This window comes from Etheostoma cragini, chromosome 19 (assembly GCF_013103735.1).
Source record: "Etheostoma cragini isolate CJK2018 chromosome 19, CSU_Ecrag_1.0, whole genome shotgun sequence".
Classification (NCBI taxonomy): domain Eukaryota; kingdom Metazoa; phylum Chordata; class Actinopteri; order Perciformes; family Percidae; genus Etheostoma; species Etheostoma cragini.
The window spans coordinates 7,665,629-7,677,021 of NC_048425.1; the positions used below are offsets into that span (position 1 = coordinate 7,665,629).

At 39.9% G+C, this 11,393-nt stretch overlaps 1 protein-coding gene across 1 annotated transcript; it reads left to right on the forward strand.

Moving 5' to 3' along the window:
* Window positions 1-909: 909 nt before the first annotated feature.
* LOC117934755 (ubiquitin carboxyl-terminal hydrolase 37-like) lies at window positions 910-8,829 on the forward strand. Its single transcript, XM_034856713.1, has 25 exons — window positions 910-1,042; window positions 1,200-1,258; window positions 2,317-2,416; window positions 2,527-2,603; window positions 2,730-2,882; window positions 3,008-3,127; window positions 3,273-3,425; window positions 3,551-3,670; window positions 3,817-3,969; window positions 4,164-4,283; window positions 4,429-4,581; window positions 4,774-4,926; window positions 5,036-5,155; window positions 5,300-5,452; window positions 5,583-5,694; window positions 5,827-5,978; window positions 6,134-6,265; window positions 6,385-6,508; window positions 6,649-6,800; window positions 6,968-7,067; window positions 7,219-7,295; window positions 7,407-7,533; window positions 7,751-7,811; window positions 7,910-8,067; window positions 8,250-8,829. The coding sequence occupies exons 1-25, from the start codon at window positions 1,013-1,015 to the stop codon at window positions 8,253-8,255; spliced, it is 2,865 nt and encodes a 954-aa protein (XP_034712604.1). The 5' UTR covers window positions 910-1,012; the 3' UTR covers window positions 8,256-8,829.
* Window positions 8,830-11,393: the final 2,564 nt, after the last annotated feature.

Genomic DNA, 11,393 nt, shown 5'->3' on the forward strand with positions numbered 1-11,393 from the left:
ACTAATACAGACGTGGTAATTCATTTTAAAAACACAAAAAAGTGTGAGAAGAGCTATTTTGAGGGGGAAACAATCTGAATGTTTTGAATGTTGTTAACATTACCTTAGCTAGCTAACGGTAAATCAGTGGTGTCTATTTTGAGTGCATGGAGTTTGGCCACATGATTGTAATATAAGCGCATTTTCTCGTGTTCTGTTATTTATGTGTGGTTCTGACTCTTTTCCAGCTAGCTGGAAAATAGAAAAAAAAAGCTGTGACTATAGCTAGCTAGCTAGCCAGATAAAATGCTAACACCTTTGTTGTTAACACTGTAATTTCAGAGCCTTCAGTTGTGAGATTTCTACAGTACCTTGTGCTTTTCACATGAGTTTCTAAGCTCGAGGACGCAGTGGGCGGGAAAAGGATTTGAAATGTCCAAGTAGGTAAGTAAACCAAGTGTAGGCTACTTTTATTGAAATATGTTGCCTCAAGTTAAAATGGAAGTAACAAGATTTTCTTCTTGGGGAACTGCATTAACCCACTGCTTTAGGGACTTATACAGTGCGGTTTACACATTATATTTTTGATGTTATGTTTTCAGATTATCTTACTGCTTTTGGAACATCAACAACAAAAACAAACCGTTGGCAGCACATTTATGAACTTGATGTACGTTTACCCTAAATATTGGATTTTTTTAGACCATTTTGCATTTGTAAACACAAACTTAATTTGCCCAAGTTGATTTCCTGTTGCACACCATATGACAGAAAAATAACAAGTTTCCAGGCCGTTGCCTACAATGGAATGTCATTATGGCATCACAGATTCTAATTTAATAAAATTCTTTATGATATGATTCACTATGATGTCATAATGGCCACATTCTAAACACTAGTCTTTAAATAGAACACATTTACAGAAATTCACATTCACACCCTGACCTTAGGTATCGCAGCCTGATAGAGAAGGGCTTTCCAAATATTAATAAAGAAGACTTGTTATTTAGAGAAAGGTCAATTACCTGTGAAGATGTTTTGCGGACTTTGCAGACGAAAGGAGGTATACACCTAATTAACTGCTTGTTTGACGTTCTGCATTGAGAGGATGAGCACTAAATTTTGACGATTGTCATGTTTTTTGATTGTATTTTTCTGTAATGCAACTGATTATGTGTCTGTCGTATCTAATCACATGTGGTTTCATATATTTTAAATAGATTGAATCTGAAGATGATGAGGAAGTTGGAGACAAGCAGTTCTCCAGCCCACAGAGGAGGTAAGATGGTCACAATCACAGACTCAGGGTCCAGAAAAAAGACAAAACATGAGACAGAAAAAAATACCTAAAAAGCACAATAAAGTACTAAAAAAAGCAAAAGGACACGGTTAAAAACAAGATGTACAAATGAGAGACATCTATACCACTGTCTCTTCAGTGTATGATGTTGAACGTTATGCTTGATAAGGCCAAGATGACAAATTTTCAGTCAAATTTCAGCAAATACATTTATAGCCTATAAGGTTTCTTAAGACAGTTTGTAAAGTTTTCACTCCTGCAGGGACAAAAATGTCTCTTGCACTACATCTAGGTCTTTTCAGTAATATTCTCATAGCATCATTATGAGCTACTTTGAATGTCTTGCTGTAGTTTAACCACAAGTCTACAATATGCTCTCAACAGAGACAACTCCACTCCATCTTTACACACACTAAACTTGTGTAAGAGATTGTTTGCCTGTGATATGAATATCGTCATTTGTTCGGTAATAAAATGTCCAATATATTTTACCTTATTATTACTGACACTAAGATTATTATCAGACAGTTTTAATTCAGGACATTTATTCTCGGTCTGTGATTACTAAGGCGGCCTACTTTAGCAGCTTTGTCCTTAATAACGGGCACTTAAAAGAACACTAAGTCACTATCCTCAAACTAGCATTTGTAAAACGTTCAGCAGAAATATGATCGAAACCACTTGCTTTGTTGTAAAGCAACACCTTTTTAAAATCTTGGTGCACCTCATGTGACATGATCACTATTGAATCCTTGCTTTCAGTTTTGTCTACACTATTTTCAATAATGAGTCATAAATATATTAATGTTCTTCTTCTTGTTAATTAACATTTGTTTTATTCTCAATGGTATCATGAATGCCATTTTTATTCAATTTGTTAGGCAATAGAGACTTTGTTGTCATAATGTCTAAATACATTTCAAGACTTCTCAAAAAGAATAGGGATTACTGTCTTTCCCGAAGATCCAAAATCCAATATTGTAAGAAGTTCACAGCATACAGTTGAATAATCATCTGCATTTTCTCCTTGTTATCAGAGTCATTGTTCAGGAGGACAACACTGTTTCAGCTCTTCCTGAGGCTCCGAAGAAAAAAGCCAAGGAGGCTTCCTGGCGTAGGTTGTTCCATCGTAAGAAGGTAGGTTTATCAAAGCTGAATATCGGAAACAATAACCTTTGACCAAACTGGTGCAGCCATTTGTGTCTCTTTTCTGGGTTTAACTGGGTTTATGTTTGTGTCCCTAACAGAAAACCAAGCAGCAGACTGCCGTAAAGGAAGATGTGTCAGAAGCCACGAACCTGCCTTCTTCTGCCACAGAAAAGACGTAAGCGTTTTAAGTCGATTCAACACATTATGTTGTTGTTTTCTTAAGATGTTTCCTTCTTTTGCCTTTATCGCTGTGACCGGACTATACTGTAGAATAAACGTCTGTGTTTCCTTTTATCACCAGTGTCAACACCACCGAGGAACCCGCAGCAGAAGCTGATGTGCAGGAAGCTTTAGCCATCCCCGACACTCCACTCCCAGCTGCAGCTGAGGGTGAGGTGAAGAATACGGATGTGGCAGAAATTCCCGAACTGCCCTCTTCTGCCACAGAAAAGAGGTATGAGATTATTTTAATGTTAATTATATCTCCACTTATTAATTATTTTCCAACCAATTATGTTTGTTTAAAGGCAGTCTGGATCATGCAGTAGAATAACCGTCTGTGTTTCCCCTGATCACCAGTGTCAACACCACCGAGGAGCCTGGAGAAGAAGCTGTCCAGGAAGATGTACCTGCCCCTGACACTCCAGTCCCAGCTGCCGCTGAGGATGAAGATCTGGCAGCTTCTTCCTCAGAAACAATGTATGAAATGTTTTCCTGTCTGTTCCTGTTTTAGTCAATTGAACAAATTATATTGGTGTCACTTAATGTTGGTCACCTCCCTTGGCTTCATCACTGTGGCCGAAAAAGCAGTAGAATAACAATCTGTGTTTCCTCTCATCACCAGTGTCAACACCACCGAGGAGTCCGAGGGAGAAGCTGATGTCCAGGAAGCTTCAGCCATTGCTGACACTTCAGTCTCAGCTGCAGCTGAGAATGAGGTGAAGGTACAAGATGAGGCAGAAAGCCCAGAACTGCCCTCTTCTGCCACAGAAAACAGGTATGACATTGTTTTACTGTCTATTACATATCTTTTTATTCATTATCTTCCCACCAATTACATTTGTTTAAAGGCAGTCTGGCCTATGCAGAAGAATAACCGTCTGTGTTTCCCCTGATCACCAGTGTCAACACCACCGAGGAGCCTGGAGAAGAAGCTGTCCAGGAAGATGTACCTGCCCCTGACACTCCAGTCCCAGCTACAGCTGAGGATGAAGATCTGGCAGCTTCTTCCTCAGAAACAATGTATGAAATGTTTTCCTCTCCGTTCCTGTTTTAGTCAATTGAACAAATTATATTGGTGTCACTTAATGTTGGTCATCTCCCTTGGCTTCATTGTTGTGGCCAAACACTGCAGTAAAAAAAACGTCTGTGTTTCCTCTCATCACCAGTGTCAACACCACCGAGGAGTCCGAGGGAGAAGCTGATGTCCAGGAAGCTTCAGCCATCGCTGACACTTCAGTCCCATCTGCAGCTGAGAATGAGGTGAAGGTTCAGGATGAGGCAGAAAGCCCAGAACTGCCCTCTTCTGCCACAGAAAACAGGTATGATATTGGTTTACTGTCTCTTAAATCTCTTCTTATTCATTATCTTCCTACCAATTACATTTGTCTAAAGGCAATCTGTCTATAATCACGCAAACAATTTGGGATCAAAAAATAGAAAAAAACAACAACAGCAACCACACAAACTGGATCATGCAGTAGAATAACCGTCTGTGTTTCCTTTTGATCACCAGTGTCAACACCACCGAGGAGCCTGGAGAAGAAGCTGTCCAGGAAGATGTACCTGCCCCTGACACTCCAGTCCCAGCTGCCGCTGAGGATGAAGATCTGGCTGCTTCTTCTTCAGAAACAATGTATGAAATGTTTTCCTGTCTGTTCCTGTTTTAGTTAATTGAACAAATTATATTGGTGTCACTTAATGTTGGTCACCTCCCTTGGCTTCATCACTGTGGCCGAAAAAGCAGTAGAATAACAATCTGTGTTTCCTCTTATCACCAGTGTCAACACCACCGAGGAGTCCGAGGGAGAAGCTGATGTCCCGGAAGCTTCAGCCATCGCTGACACTTCAGTCTCAGCTGAAGCTGAGAATGAGATGAAGGTTCAAGATGAGGCAGAAAGCCCAGAACTGCCCTCTTCTGCCACAGAAAACAGGTATGATATTATTTCACTGTCTATTGCATCTCTTCTCATTCATTATGTTTCCACTAATTCTCAAAAAAAAAGATTGCATTCTGTGAATAATTACACACACAATTTGGGAGCAAATAATAGGAAAACAAACCACAGCAACTACACATACTGGACCATGCAGTAAAATAACAGTCTGTTTCTTCTCATCACCAGCGTCAACACCACCGAGGAGTCCGAGGGAGAAGCTGATGTCCAGGAAGCTTCAGCCATCGCTGACACTTCAGTCCCAGCTGCAGCTGAGAATGAGGTGAAGGTTCAAGATGAGGCAGAAAGCCCAGAACTGCCCTCTTCTGCCACAGAAAACAGGTATGATATTGTTTTACTGTCTATTACATCTCTTCTTATTCATTATCTTCCCACCAATTACATTTGTTGAAAGGCAGTATGGCCCATGCCTGTTTCCTCTGATCACCAGTGTCAACACCACCGAGGAGCCTGGAGAAGAAGCTGTCCAGGAAGATGTACCTGCCCCTGACACTCCAGTCCCAGCTGCAGCTGAGGATGAACATCTGGCAGCTTCTTCCTCAGAAACAATGTATGTAATGTTTTCCTCTCCGTTCCTGTTTTAGTTAATAGAAGAAATTATGTGGTTTCACTTAATGTTGGTCACCTCCCTTGGCTTCATCACTGTGGTCGAAAAAGCAGTAGAATAACAATCTGTGTTTCCTCTCATCACCAGTGTCAACACCACCGAGGAGTCAGAGGGAGAAGCTGATGTCCCGGAAGCTTCAGCCATCGCTGACACTTCAGTCTCAGCTGCAGCTGAGAATGAGGTGAAGGTACAAGATGAGGCAGAAAGCCCAGAACTGCCCTCTTCTGCCACAGAAAACAGGTATGATATTGGTTTACTGTCTATTACATCTCTTCTTATTCATTATTTTCCCACAAATTCTCAATTTAAAGGAAATGATGAAAAATGTATTTGTCTGTTAATGATTGTCTCTGTCTCCTTTTATCACCAGTGTCAGCACCACCAAGGAGCCAGAGGAGGCTTCACCCACCCATGACACTGGAAAAACAACAGCTGGAAAGAAGAAAGTAAAGGCGCATCATTGGCTCATATTTTGGCAAAAGGTATGTTCCACAGAGCCGAATGTTGCTACCAGACCACAGAAACGTGGATTCTGCATATAAGTGAATATAATCTTCAAACATGTGGTTGTGTTTGCTGTATTCACCTTCTTTTTTTGTGCAAACAACCAACAGAAACAGAAGGTTCAGTGTCCCACCTCTCCAAGAGTTTATGGTGGGAGACTAAAGGTCAAACCCATCATCGACGATCTGAGCACGAATGTAGGCAGAAAAATTCGAAACATCATCAAAGGAAAGCTGCCCAAAGATGAGCTTGTTGCCCTAGGGTAAGCACCTGCAAATAGACTCATATACACACACTGCATGCTCATATATTTTTCTTAGACTTGCATATAAAGTTATTCCAGGTTTAAAAATGTAGAAAAAAAAGAAATAATAAAAAGCTCCAGTCTGACTTTTGCCCTCTGTGATGTGTTTAAAGATTCCCCAACCTGGCGCGGACATGCTACATGAACTCCATTCTGCAAGGCCTCCTGACGATTACCGATTTCATTCAGGATATCTGCAACCAGGAGAGTGTGTGGAGTTCTCTCCCCAACTCGGAGCTCCTCAGGTACAACACCTCACACACACACTCTCACTCTTTGGTTTCTCCTCTAACTTTGCAGGTCAACATACTAACAAAAACTAAAATATATCTATATTTTTCCTCTTTGTTTATGCTCTTTCCAGAGGATTTGTAAAAATCAAACTCTCCAGGTGCACTAGGAGCAAGGCAGTGAAAAAACAAGCACTGACTGCCTTTAAAAGGACTGTTGCTGAGTTCAACTCAGAGTTTGAGGATGACAGACAGAAAGTTAGTAAGCTTTTTAGTTACACACACACACACACACACACACACCACAGTACCACACGGATCTTTAGATAAATACTTTTACACTTTTTGCAAAAATGTACACCTTCTAATAACTCTTGTTCCTGTATGTTTCTGTGCAGGACGCCCATGAGTTCCTCAGCTGTGTTCTGAATCAGCTGAGGTGTGTGTCCGCCGACCTGCAGGCAGAAGCATTTAAAAAGGGCTGCAGTTACACCTGCCCTGTTGATGCTAACATCACCTTCCAGATGTTGAGCACCAGGACCTGCAATGGGTATAAATAAACAGCTGCAGATAGTTTTATACATAGGGTGTAGAGATTCCCCAAGTTGACAATGCAATTGATTTTTTTCCATGTATGGGGGTGGTAGAAAACCTCACAATCGGGATTTGTGATATCCATGGCTGTATTTTAATTTGAATGTTACCTTTATTCTGCAGATGTGGTATGCAGTCTACCCGCAAGGAGGACTACATCAACCTGTCACTGGACCTGGTGCCTGGAGGCACAGTTAGCCAGTGTCTGCAGGATTACTTAAAAGTAAGTGGCGCATCTGCTCATTTACTCAGTTTAGTGTGATTTCCATCAACCCTAAACACTCCCTATTGTCACGCTCGACCAAACGTGATTTTGACATCATCCATAAAAAGATCTAAATCAAAACTCGCTTCTCACTCCTGTTCCCCGCTAGGAGAATCAGCTGGAGTATCAATGTGAGTGTGGTGCTGAGACGTCATCGCAGCAGGGGTCATTTTTGACACTGCCAAAGTGAGTAAAATCAGCCATCATCATAGTTCAGTCAGGTATCAGGCTAAGCAGTTTCACCTCTGTCTGTCTTCCTCCGTCAATCTGTGATCTGACTCTCCTTCCTGTCAACAGTGCACTGATCATCCAGCTGAAGAGGTTTAATTACACCGAATGCCTAGATCTGGAGATCAAGATCAACAGCCACATCACTTTATCAAGACAGCTAGTGCTGAATACTGAGTCCAGCGCCAGTGAACAGGTAGAGAAGACGTATAGTAAAGAAAGGGCAACTTTTACTGTCTAACAGCTTTATTTGCTGTACAAGTAAAGATGACTTATAAACTGCATATAAACTGACTTAGAACAAATATTTAAAGTATAACATGTAAAGATCAGCCTGTCAAATATACAGTTACTGTAGTGTAGTCCAATGTCTGCATGTATAACTTATTGGTGGTAACTGTGTTCTTTTCTAGACACCGTCTTGCTACTCCTTAATGAGCATCGTCAGCCATTTGGGTTCCTCAGCTCACTTTGGTAAGTGTGCTGTAGCACTTGGCCGCCGCAAATTTCGACGTTTAAGAACCGACAGCTTCTTCAGCTGTACCATTAACACACGTGTCCTTTCCTCTCAGGCCATTACATCTGTGACGGAGCTCACGGGGATGAGAAACCGCAGGACATGTCTGACAACTGGCTAACATACAATGACAAGGACGTCCGTGAGACAACCAGCACTTTTGTTTGTCACCTGCGGCAGCAAACAGCATACCTGCTGTTCTACATGAAACATGTAAGAAAAACACCTCTGTCTAAACACTGTACAAAAAACCAACAATGAATGCAAGACGCAGATAGACACACAAACATGTTCTATCCCATAGATGTTTAATGTGATGTTTTGTGTAAATGAGCAATATATATAGCATTACTAAAAACAATTACACTGTGCTAATGTGTGTTTTGCCATTTTAGCAGTAGAAGAGCAGAAGAGGAGAGGACCGGAGAAGAAGACGAGAGGACAGAAGAAGAAAAAGGGGCAGGAGAAGAAGAGCTTTCGGTTTTCAAAGTCCCTTCATTGGACCATTTTCAAATAAGATCCATAATCAAAGAAATTCAACATACATAAAACAAGACAAAGAAAACAAACTTGAAAAATTTGAAACCAAATGTTATCAATACAAACTTTGTGCTTTTTCCTATCAGCAACGGGACGAGAGGAGAGGACAGGAGGAGAAGAGGAGAAGAGGAGAGAAGAGCCCAACACCCGCGGACCAGCCAGCGAATTCGGATGTGCTCGGCCTACGACATCGGCTTGGGGTCCTGCGTTTACACATGATTTGAAAAAAACCTGCCTAAATTAGTGAAATTGAAACACTTTATCCACACTCTTGCCACAGCATGCCGTGACAGCATGTTGTGGCAAGAATGTGTGGCTAAAGCATTTCCCAATGCCATCGCTGTAATAGTACTGTCTGACGTACAGTCAGGTAAATTGTGTTAATAGGATACGGCATCTGTAAAACGCAGGACCCCGAGCCGATCTGACAGACCGAGCACATCTTTGTGCACATCACATTTTTGCTAATTTTTTATAATTAATACAAAAATTAAAAAATATTTTTTATACTTTTGTATTTTACATTTTTTATATTTTATATTTATTTAAATACAAACATTGATAACGTTTTGTTGTGTAACTTTTTAGAATAGAAGGTAATGTCATTTTATTTTTTATATTTATTTATTTTATTAAAACAAATAGTTTTATTAAAAAAAGTGAAGTATGTTGTGTCATGTTTCAGTATAAAGTGCAGTAGATTGGTTGACAATGAAAAACTTAAAGGAGCTGTTTAAAGAGGAAACCCCTGCAGCCTCACAGCAACCTGCTACCTACTGTGCTACTACTATAAAGCACTGACTGGCCTGTTGCCTTAAACCTACCGTACCATCTGCTTTGCTGGGGGCAAGCTACACATTCAAAGTGAACAGAACAACACAATTTCTCTGTCAATGCAAACAATGTATCTTTGGGCACACATACGCACCTATTATGTCTATCGTGCTTTGACAGAAAGTCATTTTTCCTCTCATTCTCTGCTTAGAGGAGGTAATGAGCCACACCTATTATTCTATATATAATTAGAAGATAATCTGATATGATACCACAGTAAAGATGAGTCCTTTAACAGATGATAATCTAGTGAAATAAATAAAATTACAAATGAATCAATTTTGGGAATAACTGGACACCATTTATAGCAACTAATTTAATTGAAGTCAATGAATTGCAGTTTCGCTTGTGATTGCACTATAGTTCAGTCATGTATTTCAGTGTCTTCCATCCTGTGGCATCAACTGTATGCAATGTTGTCCTCTATCATACACATTCATGCTTACATTTGCATCTGCTGATCTGCATTCCTTATAATGTGTTTCTTCATATCTAATTTAGATTTTTGTTATGAAATGTTTGTGTGAATAACTAGCATATTAATACTAAAAAATGAAGTGGTTCCATTTCCATGTCCTTTGACCTCTATTTATTTTATCTTTTGTTCAATGGATTTAGATATCTCACGCACATTTACACATAATTAACGTGTGTTTTTTCCCCCAGAGACATGACATACAGTAAATATTGTATGTAGCTTGAATTATGTAGTATTAGGTCAATTTAAAGTGGTAAGCATGACAATAAGATGCAGTTAACTGGTCTGACTGTTTGCAACAAGAAGTAGACACAAGCACCTGCCAGTAGCTGGTGCCAAACACCAGACTACTGGTCGGGTGGCTCTGTACAGCTCAACCAACCAAATACTTTAAATCCAGACTCTTCTCTTCAGAGTCATTCAATTCCATGTTAATATACAGATATTCATTAATGAAGGTTTAATATTCTATTTCAGATATTAACATTAAACTCTTGTCAGACTAACTGGTAAGTATATCTATGCAGCTGCACAAAAACAGTGGCTAAATCTTACTGCAGTTTCCAGCAAACAAGCTCAGACCAGCCAAGTGCAGGCTAGTAAACACCAAATGAGAGAAAGATCAAGTAAACCAGTAACTGCTAAAGTGTTGTCAAGAATGTCAAAAATGGTGCATCCTAGTGGTGGCACTGTGAAGAATCGTGTGTTTATATGTGCATACAATATGTATGTTTATTTTAAATATTTCACTACACTTGCATTTATATTTAGGTAACATTTTAAACATACGCAGTGGGATGTACATTCTTTACTGTACTTGAGTAGGCTACAATTTTGAGGTAGGCCTACTTACTAGTATTCCACTTTTACTCCACTAAATTTTAGAGGTAAATATTGTGTTTTTTACTCCCCTGTATTATTGGGACAGCTTTAGTTAGGCTTCTAGTTACATTGCAGAGTCCTATTATTAATACAAAATATAATCAACTAATAACTGATGATGATTAACACAGTGGCTGGCATGTGCCCTACAACTGCCTGCACTGTTTACAGCCTTCACCAACAACACCGTCGGCCACGTGCCTTCTGAGAGGCCACACAGTGCAAACGACGTCACCATCTCAGAACACGTTGAACTGTGCATGCAGACTTTGCCGCAGCCGTAAGTACTAGGCAAAACGCGCAGCAGAAATAGCCTCGTGTTGTTTACTGCATGGTAGAGAGATACAGTCGACGAGATGTGGCAAATTTCTTGACTTCTTGGCAATATCAATATAGTTAAATTAATGTATAATATGAGTGGTTTCAAATAGCTTACTACTGGCTTTCCTATTTTATGCTTGAGAACAAAATTATTTAGAGTTAATACACATATGATTTGAAAATATCAACAAAACTTGCTACAGCATAGTTAAGGCTGCTGCGTAGTTAGGGAATTACAAGATACATATTACTTCATATTACTTACAAGATACATATTGCTCAAGTCAAAATGGCCTCTTAAACAGTAGCGGTTACAGTTTCAGTGGTGCCAGTGAAACTGTAACTTACGCTAGCTAGACTTTGAACAAACTGCTGACTGGAACAATATAATGGTGCTATTACCCGTATTACGGTTGAACAAATAGGCCACATCGAGTTTTGGCACTGGCTACGGATACGCCCTCTCATGTATGTTTGGAAAAGA

Coding starts and splice junctions, on each gene's coding strand:
- LOC117934755 (XM_034856713.1), top strand. CDS start 1,013: ATGTTTTGCGGACTTTGCAGACGAAAGGAG. Junction 4,582..4,773: donor TCTTCTGCCACAGAAAACAG/GTATGATATTAT, acceptor TCTCATCACCAG/CGTCAACACCACCGAGGAGT. Junction 7,534..7,750: donor AGTCCAGCGCCAGTGAACAG/GTAGAGAAGACG, acceptor GTTCTTTTCTAG/ACACCGTCTTGCTACTCCTT.